At 46.0% G+C, this 14,948-nt stretch overlaps 1 protein-coding gene across 1 annotated transcript in view; it reads left to right on the forward strand.

The window, feature by feature from the left end:
* The window catches only part of LOC133139551 (MORN repeat-containing protein 1-like), a 34,990-nt gene extending 29,058 nt beyond the window's left edge, over positions 1-5,932 (forward strand). Inside the window, exon 4 of the mRNA XM_061259122.1 lies at positions 5,760-5,932. Coding sequence (XP_061115106.1) covers positions 5,760-5,932 — 173 coding nt within the window. The remainder of the gene's footprint in view (positions 1-5,759) is intronic.
* Positions 5,933-14,948: the final 9,016 nt, after the last annotated feature.

The raw sequence follows: 14,948 nt of genomic DNA on the forward strand, positions 1-14,948 counted from the left end.
GCCCCCACCCCACCTTCATGTATTTGGTAAAACAAGACATGCAAATTAGTTTGCTAATTTAATAAACGCAATGGCCGATTTGCTGAAGCAAGTTGAAAGTGGCTGTAATACGTGAGATGTTATGGAAATAACAATAATTCTCCCAGCTCGGCTGATATCAGTGCTTCTCTGCATTATGTAGACTTTGAAGTAGCAGGCAGACAGACGGATTGTATTCCCTGTAGTATTGTAAATGTCAACACTATGCCGTGTTAGACCTATATGATAATTTAACACAAGACATTTGACGATGATTATTACAATGGTCTATTAGACGCAGACTTCTATGATTTGTTTTTGCTAGTCCTGCATTTCCGCAGAAGATTTTTTGCAGTTTTTTTTTTCCATTCTAAAATTAATGCCCTATAATAATGATAGATTGAGTATAGATAGATTGAGTATACTGTACATAATGTATATTGGTTTGCTGTAGTGTTTGTATAGTCTCATTCTCCTACTGTATACCACGTGAGGGATTACTCTATACAGAAATGTTTCACTGCTCCATATTTACACCTCCACAGTGCTTTGCACTTCAGTTGATTTATAAATGGATCAAACATATTTTACTTCCGAATAATTTTATGCCGACGGTTCTAAGCTGCATGTTTAATGTACCATATAAGTTTACTTGTGTTTATTATGGCAGCTCTTGAGACAGTCTAGCGCACACAAAGGCTGTATAAGTGTGTGTGTGTATGTGTGCATGTGCGCCCGTGTGTGTGTGTGCATGTGTGCCCGTGTTTAATTTGATTGATTTATTCATTCATATCACACAAAGAGCAGCATTCAGGGGAAGGCTGTAAAACTCAATGGCATATTTCTGCAGTGTTCCCACAGAGATTACTTAGCTATATGAAAACATATATATGTGCGCTGCATATAAATGCCCTGGAACAGATGCTCCACTCCTGCTGAACTATCATATTTTTGTGCCTTGGCACGAATCCTGGCCTTGCGCTTCCTGCTTCAAGGTGAAGCGCGATCCTTGGCCCGCCCGTGTCGGACCGCGGACATGTTCGTGCGGCCGCGCGTCGGGGCTGCCAGCCGGCGCGGAGGTTTGTCGTCTAGGCGACTGTAAATAAATAAACAAACAAACGGAGGAGCGCTGAGAAAGGTCAGGCGTCGCGGGCGGACCGCGCTCTCTCTCTCTCTCACCGCTCCGCGCGGTTCGGGAGCGGGTTCGGGTGCCCCCCACGCTTTTTGGGGGGACAGGTGTAGCGGCTCTGCGGACAGGAAAGAGGGGCTTAGGTTCTGAGTAGCAGCTGGCCGGGGGGGGGGTGGGGAGGGGGACGCATACTGCCCGGCTTAGAGGGCTAATTTCTCCATCGCATGCGTCTCCCGCTCCCTGTCTGCAGCTTTTACGCGGTAATGCCGTGAGCCTTGGGGCCCTGGGGTAACTGGACACCACGCCGTCGGCGGGTACGCGCTCAGTGCCAGGGGGGGTAGGATGGCAGTTTGTACCGTTTATAGCCGGGCCGGTAGTGCTCGTTTATAGCATCCTGTGAGCTGTTTGTCTGGGTCGCGGGGCCCCCCTGCGGAGTTTGGTTGTTTGTTTTGACCGCGTTTCCATCGGAGCGCGGAGGACGCGCCCAGGCTAGGCGCTGGCGCCCGGTCTCTGCAGACACACGGCGCTCCACGTGCAGGGCCTGCTACTGTAGTCGCATCGCAGTGCACCCTGGGAAGGGCCGACTGCTCCTGGAGGCTCTGGGGTGCTGTTACGGCCTGGCTCCTTCAAAACCGCAGCAAAAAACCAGCGAGTCCACGCACATTTATATTTTAACGATAATGTGTATTGAATGAAAAAACAGAAAGGAAAAGTAATAGAGAAAATATCTAGCGGTTAGTGTGCAGTGTGTAGAAAATGGCCGGTGTGACAGTGAGGTGTGTGGAAATGTTTCTGAATGAAGGGGTGAGAGAGCGAGACCCATTCTCAGGGCTCCCTAAAGAGGCCACTCCTTAACGCAGTTCCTCTCATCTCCAGCAGTTTGTGTACTGCCGCTACCCAGACTGAAGGGGGCGCAGGGGGTTATAACAGGTACACTGGCTGCCCTCAGGCTGTGGGTTACCCAGGTCTATCTGACCTCCCCGCACCCAGCTCTCACCCTGCCGTGTGTGTTATAACGTCTGCGACACTGTGAGTTACAGTTACCTTTAGTGCAGTCCTGAGGGTGTGGGGATTTAGCTGTGCTCTCAGGTACAGTGCATGTTCATCCGATAATTCGGTTCCAACTCCATTCAGTTCTTCCTGAATAAATGACAAAAAGATTTATAGGGCCACGCTTGTTTAAGTTGTGTGTGTCTTGTGTTTGCCATTGATTGCTGTCGCACTAATTATTCACATGCCTAACCATCTGTGAGCAGTAAACCGCTCTCCAGCGGTCAATAACCGTTCAAATCAATTGCATCAGTCAGTTCTGTCCGTTTAGAGTCGCAAATGAAATGTCTTAATGTTTTAAGTGACTCCGACAAGACCCGTAACTGCTGCGAGACTTCAATTACGAAACTAAGTGGAATCTACTGGTATTCTGGAAATGAAAAACTGGAAAATGGTTGTCCTTTCTGCAGAATAGCTGTCGAATTCACAGCGACTTGACACTGGCCTGGCTGCTCAAATAGGCATTATGAAGCAACGTAACTGAGTATGCTGGAGCTAGTCTGCCACATGTTCTGTCCTGATTATTGCCCAGTGTGAGCGCAAACAGTTCAAATTGGATGACTCTGAGAAAGTTTCTGTTGAAAAATGCACTCAGTGAGCTGCTGAATAATCCTAAATTTAAACGCTGTTGTAAAATCCAGCTATGACAGCTTGAACAGCTTGAAAAGTGAGCAGATCAAGCCGGTCATGAGCCGGTCCTGCTGGGTACTGTGTGTGCTGGTCAACCAGCTACTGCTGGTCGCGTGTCTGAACTGTGTCTGGTGTTTCAAAACATAGCGTTAGCTGGTCAAACCATGTTAAACTGGGAGCTAGTCTGAACTGGTCAACCAGCAACCAGCTGTTTCAAAACACAAACGGCGTTTGTTTGTTTTTTTACATCCGGCTTTTATCCTGGTGGGTATACACTCAAGCAATTGAGGTTAAGTACCTTGCTCAAGGATACAGTGGCATTGTCCCAGCTGGGTACTGAACCTGGTAGGTTAAAAACCCTGTTCCCTTACCATCTCTCTGCTATGCTGTCTAGAATACAGCACACCACAAAGACTTTCTGAGGGCTATACTGTAATGTAATAGCCGACATTTCACTGAACAACTGAACACTTCAAATAGTCAAATTAAAATAAGCTAAATATTTATTGCGTCTGTGAAATGTGTTCATGCATTCATATGCTTTGCTCATATCTCATAGCACATTTACCTTACAGTACATTACATTACATTACATTACAGGCATTTGGCAGTCGTTCTTATCCAGTGCGATGTACAACAAAGTGCAAAACCGTAACCAGGGGGACGCTTAAAAAACCCTAAAGTACAGTTGCAAGTGCTGGAAGTGACCACATAGATAAAAACTTGAGCCCTTGTAGATTATACAGATAACAAACTGACCAAGAAGCAGGAATAAAACGATTTTGGCAACTATAACACTAAGAATAGTGAAATAAGTATACATACGTGTGATAATTATAACAGACATCTTACATGGCAAATTAGAAATCACAGGGAAGTAGGTAGAGGAAAGTGGCAGCCTGAAAGGCTTTCACTTTGACATTTACACATAGCATACTGCCACTGCATTTCTAGTTCAAATCTGATCTGGGTTGTTTTAAAATGGAAATGCATTATTGACCACTGCACTTGCACAGCGGCAAATGTTTCTATTGACTCACCCCCCGTTGTGGCACCCAACCCACGTTGACGCAAACGGCCTTACTGTAGACAACAAGATGACCAAACATGGTGCAGGCTACAAATATTCCATTTGTGCGTGACGATACTGGCAATTCTACTTGCAGGCAGGCACGTCATGTTGTCACAAAACCAGGGCTCACAGTATGCACTGTACTGTGTATTACGGCAAATGCGTATTAGCTCAACTCAAATCTCTAGTGCATTGGCATCAAGCTTTAATGTAGATGGTTATATATTCATTGCACTGAGAACTTTATGATACTGTACGTTTCAGGTACGAAGTTATATGAGCTTACAAGTTGTTTACTTATAGCTCCCTGTAGCTAACATCCGTGTATAAGCTCTCGTGGAGTTTTTTACTATACCTCTCCTGCACTCTCCTATATCTGTTGGAGGACATAAAATGGTGTCCTGGAGATTACGGTGTGCCTGAGAGGGAGCACAGGAGCGAGGGAATGCTATGATGCTATCTGCCCTAACCTGGCTGTGGCTGCCATGTTCTCCTACTCTGATCTCCTGTAATAATTTTTATCTTTCCACATCCATGGGTAGTCCAAAGGCCTTCCTTTCCATCCCTCTGGTGGTTCGTAGCCATAGAGAAACCCCACTCCGCTGACTTGAGCATGTGGAGAGGAGTGATATTTTTGGTGCGTATTATTTTGCTTATTTTGGCATACTCCTCCTTTTTAAATCCTCTTGCTTAATCCAGCAGGTAGGTTTGATTAACACCTGCAACAAACACGGGTTAATGTAGGGAATTCCTATAGTTCTGAGTTCCATTTTATAGGGAGAGTAGCTGGTTATGCATTCTTTAAGCATGCAAAACAAACAAAGGGGTGTTAGAAAAATGAAACAATTAATTAAAAGCGATTATTTTATTAATTTGCAGCGGGCGTGATGCTTTGTGCCAATGTGAAATGAGAGAGGATGAGGAGGCTCAGATAAAGCATTGCATAAGGTACTTGGAAAAGCACTGAGCTGACCAACTGTGGTCACACGTTTACTGTAACTCAAAGCTGTTGGTATTTGTGCTGTGTTTTCGAGGTGCTTGGAGTGTTTCAGAGGTTGAGAGTGTGTGCGGAGCTGGTCCATTAGACCATGTAAGCGTCAGCCTAATGGTTTTATTTATCGTTTTTGTTCATTATTATTTTGGGGGGCATTTTCATGACCGTGCCTAGGGCCCCAACGATGTCTTGTGATGTCATGTTCCTGAGCGTGATGTCATGTTCCTGAGGGTGATGTCATGTTCCTGAATGTGATGTCATACTCTCGGTCTCGGTCACGACTCCTGTACGTTCTGGCCCCACAGTGGTAGAATGACCTTCCTGTTGACGTCAGAACAGCAGAGTCTTTGACCACTTTCAAGTCCCCCGTTCCCTACCTCACTGTTATAATTAGCCGTGTATGCTACATATGTGTATGCTATAGGTTATAATTGCACTTTTATAATTATTTTAGTATTTGGGGAATTCTTGCTGCCAACCGTGGTATGCTACTTGGAAAATTATCAGATTATTCTTCAAGAGTTTTATCTTTTATCACTCGAGGACTTGGAACTGTACTTCCCTCTAGGGTTTTCAGCGCACTTGTCCCTGGCTCTGATTAGCACTTTCTTGTATGTAGCTCTGGATAAGAGCGTCTGCTAAATGAATATAATGTAATGTAATGTTCCTCAGCGTGATGTCATGTTCCTGAGCATGATGTCATGTTCCTCAGCGTGATGTCATGTTTCTCAGCGTGATGTCATGTTTCTCAGCGTGATGTCATGTTTCTCAGCGTGATGTCATGTTCCTGAGCGTGATGTCATGTTTCTGAGTGTGACATCACCTTCCTGTCAGACTCACCGTGGTCTGTCCCTGTGTCCCGTTAGGTGAATACGTCATCATGGTGAAAGAGGTGACGGACCCGCCCTTTTTGGGCCACACCCTGCCCCCTGCCTTCGCCCTGCTCAGAGTGGTCCCCGCCAGGCTGAAGAGGAGGGCGAGCCGTGCTGAGATCCCGGGGGTAAAGAGCAGGTCGGCGCTGGGAGAGCTGTTGGAGTGAGGGCGCCAAGCAGGACTCACTCAGCTTAGACCAGGGGTGCACAACTTGGGCCGATCCATTTCAGGATTTGGTGCCAACCTCTGGTCTTAATTACTTAATTGATTCAGTCATATCTGATGTGTGTGAGTGCCGGCTACCGCTGCAGACTGCAAGTGTATCATAATGATTTTACTGTGCTCAAGTACAGGCTTGAACCAGGGTAATTTATAGAGCTGTCAGCAAATTAAAAAGAAGGAAATTGGTTGGAACAAAAACCCGTACGCAGTCCAGAGTTACTGTACCCCTGGCTTAGGCCTTTCCATTGCTTTCAATGCAAATCACATCCCCAGTAAACCTTGAATGTTACAAGAGTTTGCCTCATTCGAGCCAGCTAAATTAATAATGTAAAATGTGATTATAGCAGCTAAAGGTGTTCCAAGGATTTCTCACAAATCAGTACTTGAAGTTCCTGATTTTAAAAATATTTGAAAATTCACACTGCAAGATGTTGGCAAGTGTTTTACTCTTGTATCAGCCTTAAATTCTTTTTTGTTTCCCCACAAGTGGTAATATTAGCTTGTTGTAGGTTGCTGTTTGCTTGGCAAGTTACATTTTCTCACACCCATGGGCAAATCTTGAAGTAAAACTGTCTCACCTTGGTGTTAATATTCGTGTCTTATTTAGCAAAAAAAGTACATGAATGTCAAGTACAGTCAGTCTCAGAAGAAGCAGGTTTCTATCAGCCCTTATGAAAGGACTGAACCCTGCTGACAGGGCAGGGCAATAGCAGAGCTGGCTTTAAAATGTCAGTCGCCCTTACTGCTTTCAAGCAGGGCTGGGGTCATATGGAGAATTGTCGATAAATACCAACTCCAAATTTGAATAAAAGGAAAACTAATTTCATTCAATCAGGACTGTAAACGACTATTACAATTTGATGTAAGTGTGTATGTTGTTTATGATGCATTACGTTTTTATTAACTGCATAATAAAAAAATAAAAATTCCCAGAATTGATCACTTAAATGAATTCATCAAGGTTTTTGTTTTTTTTACATGCACAGTTAAGCTGTCTGCTTTCTTCAGTTGGCATTATGTAAAATATGTCATATAAAATATTTGATATCTGTCTTCTGAGGTAGTATTTTTAAATGTATTAACATTATTAGCATAAGTGGCAGATATGTTGGAAGCTGACAGAGGCATATTTATGGAAATGAAGGACATTATCATGTTCTATAAATGAGAAGAGTTGGCATTGATTCCTGTTCTGGTTCCTGTATTTCTGAGTCAAATGTACACCCTGGAGGAATTTTAGATTCAAATTCCATTTCCGATTCACGCATTGAATTAGAATCAATTCCAGAATTCCAGTTTGTGCTTGAAAATATTCCACTGCTTGTCTGATGATGACGAAGATGGTGATGATGGTGGTGGTGATGGTGATAATGATTAAAAGTATGATGATGATGATGATGACCAAGAGTACGATGATGATGATGATGATGATGATAGTGGTGGTGATGATGATGATGGCCATGATGATGACGAGGACATTGGGAATGATACCATTCTTTATTTAAGTGGGATTTTTCCTTTGTGTGTCGCTGATGTTATCTTGTCTGTAAAGAGGCTTATCGGACTCAGCCATGTCACTTTTGACACCGCGGCTGAAAGCTGAGAGGCTGGGAAATGAGGTCTGCAGTCTGACTCCGGTAGAAAAGCACTTTACACAGCCTGGGAACGTCAGCTTGGGAACGTCAGCCTGGGAAGGCCTGTTTAACCTCGCAGCCCGAGAGAGCTACAGAGGGGCGAGTGGGAGGAGCGGGAGGAGCGGGAGGAGCAGGAGGAGGTATCGCGTTCCACCAGCTCAGCCCTGCACAGCTCCTAACGCCACGCGGAATGCGATACACGGTTATAATTAACGATATTTCTATTATAATATGACCCCTCCCTATAGATCCAGAACACATTTTCAGCGTGTTGGGTTTCGGTGAGAGCTGTTCAGGCTCTTCGCTGTCGGGCGTCTGATGAAACCCGCTCCATTAGGTCCGTGTCTCGCCGGCCTTTTGTTTGGAGTGTTGGAGTGTTGGAGTGCTGGGTTAGAGTGCTTGTTTAGCCCTACCATGGCTATAGGTTCAGCTCCCTCGCTGCCCAGATAGAGGTTTGTTCTGACCGTAGACTGTCGAAGAAATATGGACCAAGTGTCTGTTACGTCACCCACTGACTATCTGTGTGCTGGTGAAAAGTGCTTTGAAACTGCAGGACTCAAGTTTACTGGCACCGCCATGTTGTACAATATGGAGCCAGAGTAGGGAAGCCGATGCAACTCCACCACTAAGCACGTGCGATAGTGACGTAATCTGTCCCCGGTTATTGCTGTATATATTGCTGTATGGTCCTAATAGTGTAATAACTTAAATAAAATCTGCACATGGAGTGATATTAGATGAAGAAAAAACACTGATTGCGACTACATTTTCTTGTGGGGAAAAATGATTTTATAACCGCAACTGTACCATTGACTTCACTTATACTATGACCTATTCTTGAGCCAACCACAGTGGCACTCTCAGCATGACCGGGAAATAGGCTTAACAAAAGAAGCCCGGTTTTGGTTGCCTGGTTTTAGCCCTTTTTCTGTGACACCCAGGGTCAGACATAGTAATTAGATCCCTTTGTCTAGTGTCAGAGACAGGTTGTACAATTTCAGTGTGTGGGAGAAAAGCTGTTTATTTACAGCATACATGGTGACTTTCACTAAAGCAATTACCTCCTGTCTCCTGGATGTAGTGGACATATGAAGATATGATTAACCGATTAATATTAATGAAACGTGTACTGTTCTGAAATGTGAATTGATATGCCTGTCCCCAATAAAATGTAGTCACCGCATGATGTGTTTTTATGTGTTTGGACGTCTTAAAAACATTGTTATTCAATCTTATATGTCTCAAACATCATAATTGCCTTACAGTTTATTGTTCCTGAATCGAAAACGGGAGAAGCGACCTTTTGTGGCAATCTGTGTTTTGTGTTCCTGGCTACATAAGACTCCATTGTGTTGTTCTGCTGTGGGACCAGCAGAGTGGCTAAGACACCCGGTTTTATATGTATAGCGTTTTTTTCACAGAGATACTTTACAGGAGCACTGGGAAAGACAGAACCTGAACTCCAAAAAATTATAAAGAGGAAAAAAAGAAGAAAAAAAATCATAAATATAACCGTGGCAACATGAAACTCGCTAGGGGGGAGAGGAGGAGCCCAGAGGGGCAGCCCGTCCTCCACTGGCTAGTCTGGGGTCAGGAGCTCATGTCAGGCTAACCCGTGACGTGCAGGTCAGTAGAGCATGGTGTTACTGCACACAAACTGTAGGCCTCTACCCTGCTGCACCATAATATGGGCGTGAACCTAGAGAAGGTCAGCTTCAAGTAAAAAAAAAAACTATTTTCATGACAAGGACATCCATATTCCAGTGACAAGAGGAGATGTGTGACAGTTTATAGGGGGGGGGCGATGCAAATAGCCTAATTTAAATTGTGGCGAATACCTCAACCTTCAAACTTGTTGACTTTGCATTGATTTTGAATCATAATGAGAAATGAAACCTGTTAAGTGAGGTTTGTTTCAACGCTGAGGAAGGATATTGTGTATTCGTTTCCCCTCAGAACCGCCGAAGAAAGGACTCACCTCGTTTGGACCAGTTCTCTGTGGTTAAACCTTCCCCTTGATGTAAAGTATACTGTGATTACGCACAATGGCGCAGAAGTGATAATTAGAACCCAGGCTGCTGGCTGTCTCTTGCTTTTCCCGCCGTTTTCCGCTGTCTGTTCCCTTCGCTCTGTCTCCGCACCTGCTTCTATTCTCTTCTGTTCCGCCTGGAGAGCGATCGCACATTTCACCTCTTCAGAGTGGAATAACCTCCTTTCAGTATCCCCATTTCCTGTTCCTATGTGCCACCGCAGCCGTCAGGAAACTCTCGAGATTTTCCACTGAATCAACACCTTGGGGTGGAGTGCCTCGCTCTGTGTGTCGAGGAGGAGGAGGCGTGAAAAAAAGTTTCCTGCTTTCAGGAGGTCCTGACCACACAAAGGGCTCAGGAGGCCGGCAAATGCAGATATCGGCTCTCACACACACATGCAGGCACGCACTTAAACACACATGCATGCATGCAGACACACACACACATACACACACACATGCACGGGTGCACATAAACACACATGCATGCATGCAGACACACACACACACACATACACACACACATGCACGCGTGCACATAAACACACATGCACGCATGCAGAGACACACACACACATGCACGCACGCACATAAACACACTTGCATAAAAGTGTACGCACACACATATGAACATGCGCTCACATGCACGGTCACACACAGAAGCAGCAAGCAAGTAAATGCATAAAAACATGCATGCAGACGTGGTCAAGAGGTTCAGCTGTTTTCAGACCAAATGTCAGGAGTTAGCAGCAGTTCTGCGGGCAGAAACGTGTTGTTAATGAGAGAGATCATAGGCAAAGGACCAGACTGGGCGAAGCTGACAGGAAGGTGACACTGTTTTTTAATAAGTCTAAAAAATAAGTCTAATAAATACCTAATAATGGGCTCACTGAGTGTACACTAGTAGCAGCATCTTTTGGGATTTTTAGCTCGGCTTTGATGGGCATCCAGCGCATTCAATCCGAGGCAGATTGTTTTCCTGGGTTGTGTATCTTCATGGCTGTACTGCTGTGTCCTTGAGCTGTATAGCGGGTTTCATGCCTCCTGAAACCAGGCCTGTGCCATTGTACGATTTAATTAAACAAAGAAAAGCTGAATTCAATCTCCAAGAAAATGTTCAGTTTTTTTCTTGTCTGCAATTCAAAGATGTAGCGTAGCGTAGCGTAGCACCGAGACGGTTTGAAAGTAAGACGACGCGGAAAGCTCATCCGATAAAGGGAGCGTCGTCCGTGTGTGGCTTCGGTCGACCCCTGTAACACGAGGGGTGAACAGCGATGACTCAGAACCAGGGCAGGGCGGAGAGGCCTTCGCCGTTGACGTCTTTCCCTCTTAACTCCCCTCTCCAGGGAGCACCTCACGCCCCAGAAATGTCCAGACGTTTTTACCCAGACGTTAAGCGCCCGGGCGGGTGTCCTCGGCGCGTCCCGCGTCCGTCTCCCCATGAATCAGGCCCGTCCCGCTCGTTATCTCACCCTCCCGGAACGCGTCCCTCTCCCGCCGTTTTACGCTCCCGTTACGCTCTCGGAACCGCGTTGCGTTCACTTCATTAATACTCCGGCAGGTTTATTCGAACGACCCAAAAATTAGCGCCATAAAATCACCGGCAGAAGGCCCCCCGCGCTTTCTCAGTGGGAAGAACAATAGGTTAAAGTGTCTGCTTGTAAAGGCTGTGTGCGATCGGGCCTGCGCACTGTACCACGTTCATTAGGTAGAATGGAGGTGAGTACAATAAGTGGGAACTCGACTTAATGAAGTTGCAGGAATTTACTGTAAACGTTGGGCGGTAAATGAAGAAGGCCAACAACAACAACACACACATGTTCTCCTTATTGCTTATAAAACGAAGGAATTTTTGGGTAATTACGTTTTAGTATTCCCACATGACGGGTGCCCTGGAGGTAAACTCTAGGAAAGCACTGTGCCTGGTATTTCTTCAGAACACAGACGAGTGGGCAGGTTTCGGCCGGACTGATCCCATTGTTAATTTAAGCCCTGTTCACACTGGGTGTGCTGTTACGTCAGAAGAGTTTTAGCCAACTTTTCTGGAGGCACCAAAAGTTGATGCTGAGGGTAAAAGTTAACTCTCCTCTTTTGCTCATGATGACAGTGTTCAGTCCCTGCATTGCAGTTCTATCATTTCTATAATGATATAATGATTCTACTTTAGAAGGGTTGCCAGCCATAAAGGTACAATAGGTAATTTGGGACTTATAACGGTCAAGAGAGGAATTGCAGCAACAAACACCCTCAAACCACAACACTGTTTATCCATCCCCCTTCTCTGTAAACGCACTGACGTTGAAACGCCATTGGCTGTGGCAATTAGAACCAATTTTAAACAAATGAGCTTGAATTATTGTACAGTTATACTATGTTTTGGTACAGAGTGTCGGTCCATTAACTGTATATTTTGAAACCCAAATGTAAGGGCTATAAACACAGGCAGAGGGTGAGTGAATGTCAGTGAGCCTTTTTTTTAATGATAGGAAGGGATTCACAATGGTCTTGTAACAATGTTTTAACACAAAAATCTTACCTATTGTACCTTTAACAGCCTTAAATAATGGACCCTTTATTCTAAGGTTACCATTGTTTTATATACACTTCGCCAATGCCCCGGTTAGCCCTGGGTCCCTGTGACACAGAACGCCTCTTCTCTTGACAAGTTCTTCTCTTTATTTTTATCCCCCCCCCCCCCTTTTTTTTGTGGACGTATTCTGTCAGTCATCCGTACCATTTAAACCCAGGACCTGGACACAATCCCGTCTGCTCAAAGGAGATCTATCTTTAGCCCGTTTCAGGGGCTCTTCTGAGCCTGCCATGACAGCCGGGGTGTATGCCAGCGGAGTGAAGGTCCTTTCCACGCGGGGAGGCGGAGAGAGAGAGAGAGGGAGAGGGAGAGGGAGAGGGAGAGGGAGAGAAGGTGAGGGTAAAGGATGCTTGCGTTTGACATGTGAAAGTGTTAGAAGCACTCGTGAATATACAGTCGAGGAGTTTAATGGGCCCCGCTTGCCATTATTCGCCTGCTCCGTGTCTTCTGTAGCATTAGAGGCCGCTACGATAAAATAGCATGTACACTGTAAGTGTTCACCTCCGACAAGTACTGCCTACGGTTCCTCACAAAGGTATTTTTGAAATAGACCGATAGATGCAGTGAACAGAGCTTCTTCCATCCTGTCTGCACATCCAGTTCTCGAATATAAACATTTTCTTGTCATCGAGTGGGAACCTTTGGCTGTTTTTTTTTCTTCTCATTATTATTATTATTATTGCCGTCTGTATGTGTTTTTAAATGGCAGCCTGTGAATGGGAGTCTGCAGTGAACGGGAGCCTGGCTCTCGGCGCGCCGTATGGCTGTGTCAGAAAGCCCGCCCCGGCTCTGATCGGGGGGGGGGGGGGGGGTGGGGGCTTGGCCTGTCAGGCTGCCCACTTAGCGCTGGAGCACAGACGCTCTTTGACAGGGAGCCCGGGGGCAGTGCGGCTCTTTGCGGGTAATTATTGGGAGATATGTGCAGACTCAGCCCCACCGAGCACCGCTGCCTGCTCCTGCTCTCAGCACGGCAGGGAACCGGCCCCTGTGAGCGGGCCCTTGTGAACCGGCCCCTGTGGGCGGGCCCCTGCGGGCCGTACTGGGGACCGCAGTACCTCCGTAGAGGGGGAGGGCTGGGCACGCATCCCAACAGTGGCAAATTCAATAAGCCTGATGCTCGCTAATGCCTCTAATCTGAGTTTCCCATGTTCCCCTCAAATGTAGCGTGCGTAATGATGTAAATGAAGAGAGGGGTGTGGAGGGGGGAGGGGTGTGCAGGGGGGTACAGCCAAGGATCCCAAATCTTCGGCTGCGGTGGGCGCAGGTGCCCTCTTTGTTCCTCGCGCGATGGCTTCAGCGGCTTGTCTGCCGCGTGAAACGGCGAGATAGTCCCGTTTCTCAAGGTGATATCCATTGAGCGTTTTCATAATGTGACATTTTCCCGGCATAAATGGCCGCTGATTCGCTGTGACTTTCACCGGAGTGAAATTAGCGGCGGCGTCAGGGAGCACGGTGTCACGGTGAGTCCTGCACTCACGTGTTTCGCTAATTTCCCCGAGTGGAAAGCTTTAGAAAAAACGTCTGGAAGTGAAAGGATTCATTCAAGGCTGTGAACAGAAAAAAAAAAAAAATCACATGCGCTAACCTCTAAACTTTTTTGTTTCATACAACTGAGAAGAAAATAACTTGGGTTAATGTAAACCGGCGACTTGATTTGCATGATTTATTTTGTACCAGTAGGCTGTGACAATCCTTTGCCTTGGATCTCAAAATGCGGTTTAATCTCAAAGGAGAAAGACAGGCCATGCATGTGTTTATTTCATTTCTATTTCATCCACCAACCTACTACAGCCTGCACAGTTACCTTCAATGTGTTCCAGTGCAGCCCATTAAAACACAGTCTCTCACACCCCCCCTCAGAGGGCTCACATGTGACCACACAGATTTAAATGAAACGTTTTCTCCCTCCAGGCTACGAGCCGCTCAAATTATTTGTTTTTTTTTTTCTGTCTCAAACCCCCGAAAGCTCTGCTGTTTCTCCTCCCCCCGTGCCCCCCTCCCCCCCCCCCCCTTCCTCTTGCAGATGTTGGCTTGACTTTGTGGTTTGTCATTTCAGCACAAAGGACGCTCTGTTGATCAGCGAACATTCAGAGAGGTCTGGTACAGCCCTGGACCCCGGCCAGCATAATCTGTCCCAGACAGCCGCCTGAGGAAGGGGGGGGTGGGGGGGTTGGGTGATGGGTGGGGGGGGGTTTGGAGCGAGCAGGCACAGGGCGGCAGACACAGCTCAAAGTGTTCTCTAGAGTGCCACTGCGCTTCTCCCAAATCATCTGCCTGCTTAGAACACTGTGAGCCCCTGACAACCACCGTCTACACCGGAAAGTAACGATGATTACATTACATTATTTACATAGCACATACTGTGTGCTTATACGGATATTTGTTTGTGTTTTCCCCCTTATTATTTTGTGTTGAATACCAAAGGCTGAATACCAAATATTGGAATCTGCGAACTGATAAACGTTCCAGAAATATCTCCTCCCACCTTTTTTAAACGCACACACGCCTAATTTCGCTCGGCTTGTGTCTGAGCATGATGTGTGTTGCCATGTTACCACTTGTTGGTGCCTTTTATAGGACATGAGTTGTAAAACATTCCATTAAAAATTGTTTTCATTATGAAATCATCATCACCGACATCACCGTTCTTCTGCGGCCCACTGTAGCTGGAATATAACAATAAATATATTCCACTAACCATACGGTG

This window comes from Conger conger, chromosome 10 (assembly GCF_963514075.1).
Source record: "Conger conger chromosome 10, fConCon1.1, whole genome shotgun sequence".
Lineage (NCBI taxonomy): Eukaryota > Metazoa > Chordata > Actinopteri > Anguilliformes > Congridae > Conger > Conger conger.